Source organism: Hemiscyllium ocellatum (genome assembly GCF_020745735.1).
Source record: "Hemiscyllium ocellatum isolate sHemOce1 chromosome 27 unlocalized genomic scaffold, sHemOce1.pat.X.cur. SUPER_27_unloc_19, whole genome shotgun sequence".
NCBI classification, from domain to species: Eukaryota; Metazoa; Chordata; class Chondrichthyes; order Orectolobiformes; family Hemiscylliidae; genus Hemiscyllium; species Hemiscyllium ocellatum.
This window is the reverse complement of record NW_026867486.1, coordinates 289,804-308,056: the sequence shown is the minus strand read 5'-3', so window position 1 is coordinate 308,056 and position 18,253 is coordinate 289,804. Positions and strand designations below refer to the sequence as shown.

Below are 18,253 nucleotides of genomic sequence, written 5' to 3'. Positions count from 1 at the left end.
ATATTTTGACCCATCGAATCTGCTCCAGCATTTGTTAGAGACAAAATAAAAAACTGCAGATGCTGGAATCTAAAATAGCCAAGCAGGGGCTGGGCACAACAAGGCAGGCAGCACCAGGAGGTGGAGAAGTCAGCATTTCAGGGATTATCCCTCAGGACTGAAGAAGGGTTCTACCCGAAGCGTTGACATCTCCATCAGAAATGATTTACCAGGATATTGTCAGAACTAGAGGACATAGGTTTAGAGTGAGAGGGGAAAGATTTAAAAGGGACCGAAAAGGAAAACGTTTCATGCAGAGTGTGGTGCGTGTATGGAATAAGCTGCCAGAGGAAGTGGAGGAGGCTGGTAGAATTACAGAATTTAAAAGACATTTGGTTGGAGACGTGAATAGAAAGGGTTAGAGGGATTTGGGCCAAGTGCTAGCAAATGGGACTAGATTAATTTAGAATATCTGGTCAGCGTGGACGAGTTGGACTGAAGGATCTGTTTCTGCGCTGTACCTCTCTATGACCACCGGTCCTAATGTAAGTTTAGAACTGAGTAACTTTGCATAATTCAATCTTGTTGAATTCACCTCCTGAAAGGTTTCAAATGAACCCCTCCAAGCGATATGATTTAACTACATCAAGTTGGATAAAGTATCCCATCAAGTTCAACATGAATGCGCAGTTGAAGAAGTCAGAAGTCACACAACACCAGGTTACAGTCCAACAGGTTTATTTGAAATCCCAAGCTTTAGGAGCATTGCTCCTTCATCAATGCTGCTCCTTCATCACTTCACCTGATGAAGGAACAGTGCTCCGAAAGCTCCTGAATTCAAATCAATCTACTGGGATTCTCACCTGGTGTTGTGTGACTTCTGACCTGTCCACCCCCTGCACCTCTGCATCAGAGTTGACAAATGAGATCAGATTTTATTCAGCATGATTTAGTGAGATATTCACCTGGATGTCCTTATGCCTGAAACATCGATTCTCCTGCTCCTCGGGTGCTGCCTGACCTGCTGTGCTTTTCCAGCACCATACTCTCAACTCTGATCTCCAGCATTTGCAGTCCTCACTTTTTCCTGGTTCATGTGGAAACTCAACACTGTCAGAGTGACAAAGAGACGCCAGTCATAGAGTACTATAGCACAGAGACTGGCCCTTCAGCCCAAACCGGTCCATGCTGACCAAAATGTTTGTCAACACTGACCTCATTCCCTGCACTTGGCCCATATCCTTCTCAAGTTTTCCTATCCATGTATTCGTTGAAACACCTTTTCAATGTTGTTGATGTACCTGCTTCAACCACTTCCACTGGCAGCTGTTTCCCCAGGCGAATAGACTCTATAAATATTTTGCCCCACATCTTTTCTTCCATCTTTCTCCTCTCACCATAAAAACGCGCCCTTGGTCTAGAAATCCTCCCCCTAGGGAAGAGACAGCTACCATTAACCCAACTGTCCCCCTCATGGTTTGAAAATATTGCATCTCAACTTCCTCTGCTCCACTAGAAAAACATCCCAGCCTATCCAGCCTAAATTCTAATTTGATAATAATGTCAGTGATGATTTTGGCTCTGTGTGTGTCAAGGATCTCTCATTTCTCAGCCAATGCTATGCCTCTTAAGTTCACGTCATCTTCAAACGAATGGCACCCCATTCATTTAAAATGTCCATGTTTTCTGTGCAAAGTTGGTCCTGGTCAGGAAATAAGCAGCGGTGTCTTTTATTCCCGTAGACTGCTCTGTTTTGAGATGTATGAGTAAATTTTCAGAACAAAAGACGAATGCAGCCTTTATTCATGTCTCATTATTAAAAACACTCTCTCCATTTACAGATGTGATTGAGAAGCTTCTCCCAATGAATCTTTGACTGATAACAGCATTTGTCAGGCTTTTGAAAGTCACTGTAGCTCTGTCACAGCACACAGGAGGGCTCTTTCAGACACAACGCGTCATGCAGAAAATTCTCCCACATTAGTCGAGCAAAGTTGACGTCTTTTTAAGGCATTGTGAAACTTGAAATGGTTCAGAAAAGGTTTGGAAGGACGTTGCCAGGGCTGCAAGGTTTTAGCTACAGGGAGAGGCTGAATACGCTGGTACTATTTTCCCGGAAGCTTCAGAGTCAGCCAGAAACATCTGTTGAATCAGGAAACATCTCTTCCTGCAGCAGCTTCAGACAGACTGCTTGCTAAAACCAAAACCAGTGGAAAAGAATGGGACAACTGCCCTTTCATTGTAGAAGTATTTTAGAAAAAAAAAGTCAAACCCTTTTCCCTGATTGTTGCCTTAGCCAGTATCTGTTAACCATTAGTGAAAACCTTAATCCTAGACGAATGGGAAGCTGTGCCATTTACAACCTTTTCTGAAAATAAACCAACAACATAATCTTCTTAAAGGAGCAGCATGATCACAACAAAAAGCAGCTGAACTGAAACATTTGAATCAAAAGGTTATGCAGTTAGCAGGACAAGAAACAGGTTTTCAATTTCACCAATCAATTTAAATCAACCCCATTGGCTACCAAAAACTTATTAAATTTAAATCCTAAAGTTTTGACAACAGGACCAATCCTATCATAAAGAATCCGTGCTCTCAGTCATCTGTGTATTAGAGAAAGCATCATTTAGAAAAACAGAGAAGAGCATTCCTGACAGAGGAATCGGAGGAGGCATCCCCGACAGAAGATGGCACAGAATATTCCGGAAGACACACAACCTGGTTGTAATCTGAGCGATTAAATTCTATTTTGTGTTATCTGAGTGGGACATGTATTGATTGGAACAGTATACCAGAGAATCTTGATTTATTCCAGAATACTTAGTAGTTAAGAAGGATTTATTCAGTTTGTTAGTAGCTTTGTTCATTTGTTCACTGTGAGAGTTGGGTAAATAAATTGCTGATTGTTGATTTTAAAGTGTCGGAGATTTATTTTTAACACTACAGCAGGTTACACCACTTATCACACTGACTTTACAGATTAAAGGGCAACGTGCCACTCTTTAGACGTTTTGGTTTGAGATCTTGGAGAGTGGGGGGGTGGGGGCGGTTCAGCCTTCGCTTTATAACAGTATTGATGACATTCTCTTGAATGCAATAGAGTCAATATTAATCCCAGCCTCTTGGTGTGGTTGTGGGTGAATCACCTTAATTTGGCTCCTGACTCAAACTGCACAGAGAACCAACTGCTGAAACAATGATTTGCACTTTATTGCACTTAGCAACCACAAATAAAACCCCTCAAGTTCATTCAGCTTTACCCCCCAAACTTGGCTATCACCCAGTTGATAGCTGAATTTAACTGGGTTTCCACTGACAGTGCCCATCTCTGGAAGTGTCTAGGGGTTTGATGCAGTATTATTCTTCTAAGTACTACTGCTGCAGCATCGTTCTGGAGTTGAATTTTGGTGGCATTTCCTCATTTTCAAATCTGTGGTGTGACTATTTTTTAAGACTCTAACATCACCTCCCATTGCTGGAGACCTCAGCTCTGTAGCTTCCCTTCTTATCCTTGAGGGTTAGCTGTCTGTTTGAAACAGCCTGCTCTGCAATTAACCCCTCTATGTCAAGGCTTTCCTTCCACAGGCAGAATTAATTGTCCTTTTGTCACACCATTATTAAACATTATCTTGCCTGTCCCAAGAAACAACTTATTGTGTTGCCTCCTTCTTCCCAGGGATGGTTAACTAGCAGAAATTAGTCCATTTATCGTATTGAATCTGCTCTGCCATTCAATCATGGCTGATATGTTTCTTAACCCCATTCTCCCTGTAACCTTTGAACTCCCTGTAACCTTTGAACCCCTTGATACTCCAGAATGAGTGAATGGTGGAGCAGACTCAATGGGCTGAATGGCCTAATTTCAGTTCCTGTAGTGTCACAGTTCTCGCCGGCCCTTTCGTTTCTTGGTCAGAAAAAGTTATTGTTGACTCATGAAGTTGGGGGAAGTTCTGGAGTTTACAGGTGCACACCACGCTCCTCTCTGCCTCCTCCCGGAATACCGATTCTTTCTGAGATACTGGCAGTTCTTGAGATCCTTGGATATCCCTGAATACAAATCGATGTGTCTGGAACTCTCTGCTGCTACCTTGGAACAGAAGGATTATGAGGAGAAAATTCAGAAATCTGAAGAGTAAAGAGACTTGGGACTTCTAGCTCAGGATTCTGTCAAAGTAAACTTACAGGTTGAGTCAGTAGTGAGGAAAGCAAATGCAACAATGGCATTTATTTGGACAGGACTTGAATATAAAAACAGGGATGTACTTCTGAGGGTCTATAAGGTTCCGGTCAGGCCACAATTGGAGTATTGTACGCAGTTTTGGGCCCTATATCTCAGGAAGGATGTACAGGCCCTGGAACATGTTCAGAGGAGGTTGATGAGAAAAGTCCCAGGATTGAAAAGCTTAACATATGAAGAACATCAGAGGACTCTGGGTCTATACTCAATGGAGTTTAGAAGATGACAAGGGAACTAATTGAAACCTACAGAATACTGAACAGCTTAGACAGAGTGGATGTTGGGAAAATGTTTCCATTGGTAGGAGAAACTAGGACCCGAGGGCTCAGCCTTCAAGTAGAGGGAAGACCTTTTAGAACGGAGATAAGGAGAACTTCTTCAGGCAGAGAGTGGTGTATCTATGGAATTCACTGTCCCAGAAGGCTGTGGAGGCCAGATCACTGAATACATTTAAGATGGGAATAACTAGGTTCTTGAGTATCAAGAGGATCAAAGGTTACGGGGAGAATGGGGTTGAGAAACTTATCAGCCGTGATTGAATGGTGGAGCAGACTCAATGGGCTGAATGGCATCATTTCTGCTCCTATAGTCTTATGATATGCTGATGAGTGGAGGGGGTGAGGATTGGGGAAAAGAGATAAAGAGGGGAAAAGACATAAAGAGGGGAATACAATTAAGGTAAAGCTGGATACAGATACATAGGTAATACAAGAATTGTACGATAAATTTCAGACCACATAGAAGCACCGGCATACAGAGAGATCTGGCCATATAGATCTCCAAAAGTGGCAACACAGGTGGGTAACGTGATCAAGAAGGCACACAGCACGCTTGCCTTGAGTGTAAGAGTTGGCGAGTTATGTTACAGCGATTTATTCCGTTCACATTCAGAATATTGCGGAAGGACATGGATGTTCTGGGGAGAGGGTATAGCGAAGGGTCACTAGGACATGGATAACATGGACATGGATGCTCTGGGGAGAGTGTATAGAGAAGGTTCACTAGGACATGGATGTTCTGGGGAGAGGGTATAGAGAAGGGTCACTAGGACATGGATAACATGGACATGGATGCTCTGGGGAGAGGGTATAGAGAAGGTTCACTAGGACATGGATAACATGGACATGGATGCTCTGGGGAGAGGGTATAGAGAAGGTTCACTAGGACATGGATAACATGGACATGGATGCTCTGGGGAGAGGGTATAGAGAAGGTTCACTGGGACATTGCCTGGTCTGGAGGTCTCATTATGAGAAGAGATGGGGTAAACCTGAATTATTTTCACTGTAAAGATAGAGGCGGAGGGATGACCTCGACAAAATGATGAGACACACCGATTGGCTGGATGGGGGTGGCATGGTGGCTCAATCATTAGCACTGATGCCTCACAGCGCCAGGGAAACTGGTTCGATTTCAGTCTCAGGCAACTGTCTGTGTGGAGTTTGCAAATTCTCCCTGTGTCGATATGGGTTTCCTCCGGTTTCCTCTCACAATCCAAATGTGTAGGTTAGGGTGGAGTGGCTATGCTAAATTACCCACTGCCCAGGGATTGGCAGGTTAAGTTGGATTGTCCGTGCTTAAATTGCCCCACAGTGTTCAAGAATTGAAAGTTAGGTACATTAGTCAGGGGTAAATGTCGAGTAATAGGGATAGGGAAATGGGTCTGTGTGGATTATTCTTTGGATGTTTGGTGTTGGGCCAGATAGTCTGTTAGATAGTCAGAGGCTTTCCCCCTCCCCAGAGTGGAAAAGTCAACTACAAGAGGGCACAGGTTCAAGGTGAGAAGGGGACAGTCTGGGGGAGAATTGAAAGGGAAGATTTTTCACACAGTTGGATGCTGGATGCCTGGAATGCATTGCCATTGGATGGAGTGGAAAGAGGCACCTTAGCAACACTTAAGGTATATCTGGATAGACACATGAATGGGAGGTGAATACAGGGACAGGAACCACACATCAGCAATAAATAGCAGATCTAAGTTAGGATTAAGAATTGGCACAGGCTTGGATGGGGAGGGGGTAGGGGGTAAAGTGAACTTTCAAAAACAGGGGATACCTGTATGCTGATGAAGGGGTGGGTGGATGCTCAGGTGTAGCATAAACACTGACAGAGGCCAATTAGATCGACTGTGCTGGAGACTCAATGGGACAGAGACAAATGTATCTATTTCAGATCTAAATGCACTTCAGCCACTTCTGTGGACTGTTCCATAGGGATGGTGCAATCCCAGGCTCAGAGAGCATCAGCCCCCATTGGAAGTAAAGTGGGTGTGAGAGCGACCAGTCAGCATAAAGGAACCCCTTACCCCTCCCACTTCACCCACTAAACAGGGTTCAAGATGTGACTCTCAGCAGCGGTAACAGCAGAATCCAACCCGAATCCCTGCGCAATCTCACTTGTGAAGTTGCTGGTGTCTCCACAAGTTGCACGACTGGGTGAAGCCCTTCCCACACACTGGACAGGTGAACGGCTGCTCCTTGGTGTGGATGTGCTGGTGTTTGTGCAGGGTGGAGGAATCACAGAAGTCATTGCTCCACACGGGACAGGTGAACGGCTTCTCCCCAGTGTGGACGTGGAAGCCGAGCAGCAGGTGATACGACCGGGTGTAGCCCTTCCCGCACACGGAGCAGGAAAATGGTTTCTCCCCGGTGTGCATCCGCTGGTGCGGCAACAGCTGGTGTGACTGAGTGAAGCCCTGCCCACACACGGGGCAGATGAACGGGTTCTTGCTGGTGTGGACCCGCTGGGGGCCAGGAGGTGGTGTAACTGAGGGAAGCCTTTCCTGCATGAGTACAGGTGAATAGCCGCTGCCCGACGTGCAAACGCCAATGAATCTCCAGCGCAGATGGCGAAGGGAAACCATTCCCACACTCCCCACATTTCCACGGTTTCTCCATAGTGCAGGTGCCCTCGTCTGTCTCTGACCTTAACAATCAGTTGAAAACTCGCTCACACTTACAGCATGTGTGTGGTGTTACTGGTGAACCCTCTGATAATTGGAACACTCTCATTCAGTCTGTAAAGCTTGTTCCAGTCACTACTCTGGTGTGTGGGTATGTGAGACTCTAAGGTTCCAGTCACACTGACGTTTAAAACCTAACTAAGCAGACAGACTTTCTCCTCTTTGTTTTCAAGGTCATCAATATCCACGTCCTCGTGAATCAAGTGACTGTCAGACTTTGATGTGATATTTGGTCTGAGATTTCTGCCTCCAAATTCTTCTCTTGTAATATTCTTGTGAAGTGATTGCAAGGATCATCACAGTCAGTCCATGACAGAAAATCTAAACGTAATTCTAGTTACTGTGGAACATTCTTTCCTCTCAATCCCAAAGATCTTTGTGTAGATCTATATGTAACTGTAAACCAACAGGGTTATGGGGCAGACTGCATACCTCAACAAAGAGTTCACATGGACTCAAGTTGCTGAATGGACCTCTAGTGCAGTATTGACGTTCTTACTGAAGATCTACAATATGCTGCAGTACGGTATTACAAGCCCAGAAACAACTGCAAATCAGACAAGGTCTTTTCAGAAGTTGGACCATGAATTTCTGAAGCTGCTGCTGCTCTTCTTCTCTCTCTGAATGAAGATTGATCTTCACCCAAACTTCAACTTCCTTCCTCTGTCCAAATATTTGTGAACACAGCCCTGTTTTTGAAGGATGGCATGTTTCCTGATCATCACAATTAAAGGGGTGTCTTCCCCCTGATGTGCAAAGGGACAGTCAGTCAGGGGAGGACAGGGTCACATCTTGTGTTATGTGAAATCTGTGACAGCTGCAACAATTCATCCCAACTCCTGTACTCAGTGCTCTGACTGATGAAAGCAAACATGCCAAAAGTCTTCTTCACCGCCCTGTCTACCCATGACTCCACTTTCCAGGTGCGATGAACCTGCATCCCTACATCTCTTGGTTTGAAATCCTGCATATGAAACAGATTTGGTGCTTGTTGGTATGTGTTATTATTTGGTGCTTATCTCGACTCTAATTTGCTAGAGTCCTTCCAAGATCCCTACGTTCCATTACACTCCTTAAAGTCCTACCAGTCACCATGAAATTCCGGTCTTGATTTGACGATACAAAATATAAGAACTCACACTTATCTATATTAAACTCCATTTGCCATTAACCTTAAACCTATGCCCTCTAATTTTGGATTCCCCCACCCAAGGGAAAAGACCTTGCCTATTTACCCTACCCATGCCTCTCATGATTTTATAAATGTCTTTAAAGTCACTCCTCAGCCTCCAAAGCTCCAGGGAAAACAGCCCCAATCTATTCAGCCTCTTCCTGTAGCTCAAACCCTCCAGCCCTGGCAGCATCCTTGTAAATGTTTTCTGAACCCTTTCAAATTTCATAACACCCTTCCTGTATCAGAAAGCACAGAATTGCATGCAGTATTGCAACAATGATGGAACCAATGTCCTCGCTGAAGAAGATTTTAAAAACAACATTTATAACTACAAGCAAATCAAGTTAGTTGGGGATGACCTTCCCATAGCAGTTTGTTTTGGCTGTCCTTCATTAACTTATGCTTTATAATATATAAGAAAATATTTTGAGGGATGGGATTGTTGCTCGCATGTCCAACCATCGCTCACCATCCTTCATGGCCTTTGGACCGAGCAATTGGCTACATGCTAGAACTTAGTTGAGAGTCAACCACATTGTAGTAGGTCTGGAGTCACATGATGTGAGCGTGCGCACACATGTGTAGGGTTGTGAATGGTAGATTTCCCTCCCGAAAAGAATACTTTCACAACAATCAGTAATGATTGGACAAAAGCAATAGTTCTGGCAGCATCTATGAGGAGACAACAGTGTTACTGTTTTGAGTCCGGTGGTCCTTCAAAATTAGGCTGGATTCAAAACATTAATTGTTTTCTTTCCACAGATGCTGCCAGACCTGCTGCAGTTTCCCAGCAATTGTTGCTGATCTCCAACATCTGCAATTCATTGTCTTAGCCAATAATGGTTTCCTTGTTGCCAGTACTGAGACAAACTCTCACTTCCTGATCTTTTTATTCATTGAAAATAAAGTCCACTAGCATCCAGGATGGGATTTTAATTTTTGTTCTCAGAAAACCGAAATCTCTGGGCTACTTAACCAGTATCACTAGATCACAATCTTCCCTTCACTGACAGTGACAATCTTGTCCTAAATATTTTTCTTTATTCATTCATGGAATGTGACACTTTGTCTCCTAAAAGAACCAAGTGCCAATTCAGAGGGCAGTTAAGAGTCAATCACATGACTTTGGATCAAGAGTGACACATTCACCAAACTGGGAAAGGACTGAAGATTTCCTTCCTTAAAAACAAGGTTATTAGTGAACAAGATCGGTACTTATGACAATTGATAAGATCATCAAAGCAGCTTTATATTCCAGATACATAAATTGATTTCAAATTGCATCGGGGCCATAGCAGCATCATTTTGAAACTCCAGATGTTAAATCCAGTAACAATGCCCAAATGCCACCAACTCCCTACAATCTCTAGGCTTCCCAACATTGACTGGTCTGTAATTGCCAGTTGTATCCTTTTCCTCATTAGTATTTACTATTCAATTCAGCCCATTGAGTTGACTCTGCCATTCATTCAGATCACAATTATTCTGGTAAACATTTACTCCACTTTTCTGCCATTGTCCCATAATCCTCAGTAATCCTCAATTCGCTTACTGATTAAAACAAACACTATCTCAGCCTTGAATGCACATAACAACCCAGGCTCAACAGCCCTTTTAGTATCAAGTTCCACAGATTTACTGCCCTCAGGAGAAATTCCTATCTGTCCTAAGCATGCAATCTCTTATTTGGAGGTTACTTCCTCTGGTCCCAGACTCACCCACGTTTCCACATCTAGCCTGTCAAGTCTCCTCAGAATCTTGTACGTGACAATAAGGTTACCTCTAATTCTTCTAACTTCTAATAAGCACAGGCCCAACCTATTCAGTTCTCCTCATAAGACATTCTTTCCATCCGATATCATCATGGTCAACCATCTCTGGACTGCCTCCAATGCCAATATATCTTTCCTCAGGTAAAGGGCCCTAAACTGTTCATAATATTCACTTGTGGCCTGACTAGGGCCTTACAAAGGTTCACTATAACCTTTCTACATTTATACTCTGTTGAAAAGGCCAAACTCCCATTTGCCTCCCTATTACTTACTGAAATTGGATGAAGAGATTCGTGGATGTGATTCCAAATCCCTCTAAAGTTTTCTCCATTTAATATTCAGTTCTTCGCCTCCTGACAAACTGCATGACCTCATTTTCCCATCTGCCAAGCTTTCGTTCATTTGCTTAACCTGTCTATATCCCTCTCCAGATATCTAATGTCATCCTCACCACCTGCTTTCACATCAACTGTCTCTTCTGCAAACTTAGCAATAGTACATTCACTTTACTTATCCAAGTAATTCGTATACATATTGTAAATAATGTTGACCCCAGCGCTGATCCCTGTGGTACACCACAAGTTACAAGTTGCCATCCTGAACATGCCCCTTACCACAACTGTGGTAGTTAGCCAATCCTCTATCCATGCTAACATTCAGCCTCCAACACCCTGGGCTCTTTGCTTACTATTTCATGAGATGTGAATATCATTGGCTGTGCCAACAACTCTTTCCAAACTGACCTTGAAAAGGTGGTGCTGAGCTGCCTCTTAAATTGCTTCACAAACATGGTGTGGTCTGCAACAATGTTCAGGAGTGAGTTCCAGCATTTTGGTCAATAACAAAGAAGCAATGCGATATATCTTGCAGTCGGAATCCTGTGTTCACACTTCTCTGTTCTTGGTGGTTGAGGTCATGGCTTGGAAGATGCTTTTGAAGAACCACCACTCATGCAATCAAGCCAGGCTGACAGATTCAGACTCTGCCATTTGATTTTCCTCATCAATCTACATTCTTTCCAGCCGTGTTTCAGTCTCAAACTGCCACGCAATGCCTTCTGTCTGCTGTCCAAAGAACACCCAATCGTACAACCTCCCAGTAAAATCGGTCGTATTATACCATGACATCTTAAAATAAATTTTCAAACTACTGACATAGTGTCAAATCTTTTTTGTAATAGGATTCAATGAGCTCTCCTTCCTTCCCAAAGGTTTGTTGTTAAGTTGGTTCTGGAAGATGCCACAAAACTGGCATTTTCCTTTGTCAAAAATACAGTGAATACAATGTCAAACTACTGGGTCCACGATTTTCCTTATATCAAGCTGCTTTGCAAGCCGGAAACTTGACCAGATTCCCGACACGGATACAAAAGCCAGGCATCTGTTAAAACCACATGACCACAGGCCACTATTCTGAAGGTCAATGCACGACTGTGCCGGTCTTAGGTTGTCCCTCGCTCAAGGAATCTTACCCATCATTGGCTAACCAGTCACCTTCACTTGACCAATAAAAACCCACATCCATTTTACAGCTGTCAAGTACGGACACGGGCAGTGGTAACTGGCTTATCACTGTGATCAGTGGCCGTCGAGACCAATCGAAGCCATTTAAGAATACCAGATGATGGCTAGGAATCTCTTGAGTGAACAATAGTCTCTTGAGTCTCGAGGCATATAGCACTTCACAATCTCAAACTGCAGCATAAAAGCACAAATTTACCTGTTGTCAATTTGAACGGGAAAGAAAACAAATACACAACTAGGGGGTCTCTGCACCTCAGCCCTCACATTCTGAGGCCCGAAATGGGAAGGATTAGAAATGAGAGATACAGTTATAAAGTAAAATCATAAGTTGTCCCGCGCTTCTCTCTCAGGCATATCTCCTCCATTCCCTCTGATCCTGATCCCGTAATCTTTCCCTGGGGTGCCCCCATCACAGGCTCCTCCAGCACCGCTGCCTGGTATGCGGGTGGGGGGGTTATCCTTTCCCGTCAGGGCACGGTCAATTGTTCGTGTCACAAGCGTCCTGATACATGGTATACAACAACAACCACAGGTAATAAAGATAGCAACAGAGATGCATAAACCAAGGGCCAGCTGTCCCAGCACAGTTCCCCATCTACCAAATGTGCTATTCAGCCAATCTATGACTGGGTTGTTAACCCCTGACTGCTCAGAAATGATGCCAGTTGTTGTTCCCCTCCCTGTCGTTATCAAATCATAAGCGGAATGGCTCTTTCTTCCCTTTATAGATCAGGACACTCCCGCCTAAAATGCCCTATCTTTCCACAATAATGGCATCCTGCCTGTGGAGACCTTCATCTCTGCCCCTGTCGCTCAAACCCTCTACCAAATGCTCCTCCTTGTCTCTGCCTATCCCCTTTCCTCTCTGCCCTACATGCTGTCACCCGCTGCTCCGGTTGCTCACTCTTGGTTCCATTCTTCTCCTAATTACCTCATCAACCGCAGCGACCGTCATTTTCGCCTTCTGCTACTGTCTCTCGTCCTCTCTCTTTACAAACACTTTCTGTGCCTCTCCTAACAATTCATCTAATGGGTTTTTCCCACTCCACCCTTCTATCTTCTGTATCTTTCCCTGTCCAGCATCCCCATATAAGTCCCCTTTCTTCCCCAGTAAATAGTATATTCAAAATAGACATTAACTCAGCCCACATATACAGACTGGGCCTCAAAAATAGATCAATTTGTTCTGACAATCCTATCGGATTCTCAACCAGGACCGTCATTTCCTTTTAGATGTTCCAACCTCCCCACTGGTGAGGGGGACACACACAAACCCAATCTCCTTGTCCCCTATTGGTACTTCCCGAAGGGGACAAGTCGTTACGTTCTTCCCTTTTTCTTTCTTTTAAGAAACATTGCAATGTTCCTAGCTTCCCATATCCTCAAACACCAATTTATCAATTCATGCTTGACTAACTTTAAAGCCTGTTCCTACCTTGTAAACTTATTTATATATTTACGTCCATTTATTCAGTATTCAATATTTAAAATGTAAAATTAATAGAGTTCCCAATTTTGAAATCCACTGTGATCACCCAGTTTTAGTACCCTAATTTAGATCCAAAATTAGTTTTCTTAAGTCCTCCTGACCAATCATTACTCAATTACAATACTTTAGGTTGTAAAATAATCAGAGCTGTCTTACAAGAATTTGCCAATTCAAGTTAAAAAAAAACTTCTAATGCATGAACAATGGCCGAATCCAAGGTCACAGATAATAACCATGGAAGTTTTCGTTTTTACGACAACCTACTGTTGAACTGAAACTTCAACTGTCCTCCATATATTGCTTTTATGTAAAGATAAAAGAGATTAGTTAGAATCGGATAGTAAGGCAGTCATGACTTGTAAAAGAACAGAAATTATCAACTTTAAAAAATCATGTTAAGTTTCCATAAAAATCACATTTAAAACAGTCCTGGAACTCAAGCTCCAGGGAATAAAACTTAAACATTCAATCACCGACAAACAAATGTGCATTCAAACCAGATCACAAAGGGTTAAACTTTCTGTCAGTTGTACAGCTCTTTTCACTCACTCTCTCTCTCCTCAGGCTGCTGGGACAGATCGGCTCGCTCTCTCTCTCTTCGCTGGCTGCTGCGAGTCTCCTTACCCCTAACCCTTATTTCTCGCAATCCTTTTTCTCTAACCTTCTCTCTTGCTTTCTCTTCCCTTTTCTCTGTTTCTCTCCCCTTTGTCTTTATTACCTTCTGTCTCTCTTTATCTATCTCCCTCTTTCTCTCTCTCTCACTTCCTGTGTCGGTCTCTCTGTATCTCTGTTTCTGTCTGTCTCTGTCCCCTGTCCCTCTCCTTACCCAATGCCCCTCACTTCTAGGAATTTTAAAGTCTGTGCTACGGGGTCCTCGTTACCACCGAGTTCCACGCGTCTCCCGCGTTTATTAATTCCAAGTTCCACGCGATACCCCCACCCCTCCACGCAGGAGAATTTTTAAAATTACATAGTGTTTGGGGATGTGCAGGTTAGGGGGCATTGGCCACGCTAAATTACCCATAGTGCCTAGGGATGTGCAGGTTAGGGTGCATTGGCCGTGCTAAATTACCCATAGTGCCCAGGGATGTGTAGGCTAGGTGGGTTAGCCAATGGGAATTGCAGGGTTACAGGCAGAGGTCTGGGTGAGGTGTGGGTTGGATGGGCTGAAGGGCCTGCTCCTACACTGCAGGGGTTCTAAGCGTGAGATGAGGTGCTTGACGGAAACGATGGGGAAGAGGCAGTGAAAACACAACGAGACCGTTTGAAAGTGGGAGCATGACAGGAGGGGGTGGGTAAATGGGATGTGGTGAGGGAGGGGGCTTAGGAGAGAAAGAGACACAGAAAGAGAGGGTCACACACAGATACAACTGGTGAAAGTGGGGAAGATTGTGATAGGTTCAGATAAGGTGGAGGAAGAAAAGCTGTTCCCTATTCACTGATAGTGACAAGGTCAGGGGCGGCCTGAAGTTCAGGGGTTTGAGCAGGAGAGAGAGGGGGAAAACAGAGGAAAAACAGGTTTACCCAGCAAGCAGCAATATGCTGGAATCCGCTGTCACCTCAGAGAGACAGACAGACGCAGAGGCAGAGCCAGAGAGACAGAGACGGGGAGGTAATCAGATGAATGGCCTCCCTGTGCTGTGAGATCCAAAAGGAGCACGCGAGCAGCTGCCCCAGTGTTTCTGGCGGTCTGAGGCATCTCCCCCTCGCCCCATTACCGGTACCGCTCTCCCGTCCCATTGGCACCTTCCCGGTGAACGGCCCACTCTCCCAATGCACTCAAGCTGCCCATTCCCCCCCCCAGGGGGCTGGAAGAGGACGGAACAGCCCGTTCCGGAGCGGGGCTCGGGAACGCTGCCCATGTCCGCGACGCCCTTTCCGCGAAAGGAAACAAAAAGGACAACAGACAGGGGACCACCTGCATCAACGGGAATGACAACATTTCACCCTCAGACAAGGCTTTGTCAAGAGATGTACAGCACGGAAACAGACCCTTCGGTCTAACCCATCCGTACCGACCAAATATCCCAACCCAAACTAGTCCCACCTGCCAGCATCCGGCCCATATCCCTCCAAACCCTTCCTATTCATGTACCCATCCAAATGCCTCTTAAATGTTGCAATTGTACCAGCCTCCACCACATCCTCTGGCAGCTCATTCCATACACACACCACCTTCTGTATTAAAACGTTGCCCTGTAGGTCTCTTTTATATCTTCCCCTCTCACCCTAAACCTATGCCCTCTAGTTCTGGATTCCCCAACCCCAGGGAAAAGACTTTGCCTATTTATCCTATCCATGCCGGTCATAATTTTGTAAACCTCTATAAGGTCATCCCTCAGCCTCCGACGCTCCAGGGAAAACAGCCCCAGCCTGTTCAGCCTCTCCCTGTAGCTCAGATCCTCCAACCCTGGCAACATCCTTGTAAATCTTTTCTGAACCCTTCCAAGTTTCGCAACAGCGGGAAGACCCAGAAATGGAAAAGACTGAAGGGGGAAGTCAGCGGTAAATCTTTTGAAGAGGTTACAAAGGAGAGACCTCTGTCTGCAGCGGGAATGACCCCCACAGTAGCAGGTCGAGGTGGACGGCATTTAAGGAGAAGCTGGTTACAGACGTCAGGGAGAAAGGAACTGAAGGGAATGCTGCTGTAAGGGAAATCAAGTGTGAGCAAGTGAAGGGGAGGTGCGTAGAGGCTCACATGGGTCAGAAATACTGAGAGAGACCAGTTGAGCTGAAGGACCTGACTGGAGACTCAATGGGACAGAGAGTGAAATCTTGGATCCACCTGCAAGAGAAGGAGAAACACGTGATTTACCTTCCAGGATTAAGCAAGTCCCGCAGATTCTGCAGATCACTTCATTGGTCACAGCACTGAGTATAGGGGTTGGGGTCTGGACAGGACGTTGGTTAGGCCACTTTTGGAATACACAGGAACCTCGATTATCCAAAGGACACATGCAGGGTGTATTTCAGTCGCTTGACGATTAGATCCCTTACAGTGTGGAAACAGGCCCAACCAGTCCACACTGACCCTCCGAAGAGTAACCCACCCAGACCCATTTCCCTCTGACTAATGTACCTAACACTACGGGCAATTTAGCATGGCCAATTCACCCTGACCTGCACATCTTTGGACTGTGGGACGGAACCGGAGCACTAGGAGGAAACCCACGCAGACGCGGGGAGAATGTGCAAACTCCACACAGTCTGTCACCTGAGGCAGGAATGAAACCAGGGTCCCTGGTACTGTGAGGTAGCAGCGCTAACCACTGAGCCACCGTGCTGGTTCATCTAATTCTGGATAATCGAAGTTCCTCTGTATTATGTGCACTTCTGGTCTATCGGAAGGATGTTGCAAAACTTGAAAGGGTTCAGAAAGATTGACAAGGATGTTGCCAGGGTTGGAGGGTTTGAGCTACAGGGAGAGGCTGAACAGGCTGGGGTTGTCTTCCCTGGAACGTCGGAGGCTGAGGGTTGACTTTAAGAGAGGTTTATAAAATCATGAGGGGCATGGATAGGGATAGACAAAGTCTTTTGCCAGAACTAGAGGGCATAGGTTTAGGGTGAGAGGGGAAAGATTTAAAAAGGGTCCTAAGGGGCAACATTTTTCACACAGAGGGTGGTGTGTGCGTGCGGAATGAGCTGCCAGAGGAAGTGGTGGAGGCTGGTACAATTGCAACATTTAAAAGGCATCCACTTGGGTATCTGTGTAAGGAGAGGTTTGGAGGGATAGGGCCAATTGCTGGCAAATGGGACTTGATTAGTTGAGGATATGGAGGAGTTGGAGCGAAGGGTCTGTTTCTGTGTTGTACATCTCCACTTCAGGAGGAAATGCGCAGTCGCAGGCTCGCAGAACCACTGGATGCCAAGGGGATGAGAGCACAGCAACTGCAGTGACCCTCCCCCATCCCACCCAGGGTTCAGCCCTGGGCGGTGACTCACAGCGGCTGGCCCCGTCACTTGTGCCCCCGCTGGTGCCGCAGCAGGTGCTGAGAGGAAGCGAAGCCCCTCCCGCAGACGGGGCAGGTGAAGGGCCGCTCCCCGGTGTGGACCTGCTGGTGTGAGAACAGGTGGGACGACTGGGTGAAGCCCTTGCCGCAGACGGAGCAGGTGAAGGGCCGCTCCCCGGTGTGAAGCCGCTGGTGCCGCAGCAGGGTGGACGAGTGAGAGAAGCTCTTGCCGCAGACGGAGCAGGTGAAGGGACGCTCCCCCGTGTGGACCCGCTGGTGGGTTAGCAGGTCGGACGAGCGGGCGAAGCCCTTGCCGCAGACAGAGCAGGTGAAGGGCCACTCCCCGGTGTGGACCTGCTGGTGCTGCAGCAGGTTGGACGACTGGGTAAAGCTCTTGCCGCAGACCGAGCAGCTGAACGGCCTCTCCCCGGTGTGGACCCGCTGGTGGGTCAGCAGGTGGGAGGAGTCGGTGAAGCCCTTGCCGCAGATGGAGCAGGTGAAGGGCCGCTCCCTGGTGTGGACCCGCTGGTGGGTCAGCAGGGTGGACGACTGGGTGAAGCACTTGCCGCAGACGGGGCAGGTGAAGGGCCGCTCCCCGGTGTGGAAACGCTGGTGGGTCAGCAGGATAGACGACTGGGTGAAGCCCTTCCCGCACTCGGAGCAGCTGAACGGCCTCTCCCCAGTGTGGACACGGCGGTGGATCTCCAGCACGGAGGGGGAGCGGAATCCTTTCCTGCAATCCCCACACTTCCATGGTTTCTCCATGGCGTGCGGAATGCCTCCTGAGACTTCCTTTCCCCACAGTGGGCAAACTGGCTCAGGCACGTGCCCCTGTGGTTCAGGTGAAGACGATACTTTAAGAGCCTACTGAAGCAGACAAAAACGTTCAAAGAATTTCCCCCTTCTGGACTGAAAGAGGGACGTCTCTCCTGTCCCACGAATCAAGGGGCTCTGTCAGACCTTCACATGGTACTCCATTGGGGAGCTCTACCTGCAAAGCTGCTCTTCTCATATCCTGTGAAAAAGGGGATTACAAAAGTCATTGCTGCCTGCACATGACAGGAATTCAGAACAGATCATTCTAGTTTCTGTAGAACTTCCCTAAAACAATCAAGTTACAATATGCAGATGCCAGTGTTGGGCTGGGGTGTACAAAGGTAAAAA

At 46.1% G+C, this 18,253-nt stretch overlaps 1 protein-coding gene across 1 annotated transcript in view; it reads right to left on the bottom strand.

Moving 5' to 3' along the window:
• Window positions 1-16,002: 16,002 nt before the first annotated feature.
• LOC132807616 (zinc finger protein 850-like) overlaps window positions 16,003-18,253 on the bottom strand; it is an 85,311-nt gene continuing 83,060 nt past the window's right edge. The window contains exon 5 of the mRNA XM_060821670.1: window positions 16,003-17,791. Coding sequence (XP_060677653.1) covers window positions 17,096-17,791 — 696 coding nt within the window. The 3' untranslated portion in view covers window positions 16,003-17,095. The remainder of the gene's footprint in view (window positions 17,792-18,253) is intronic.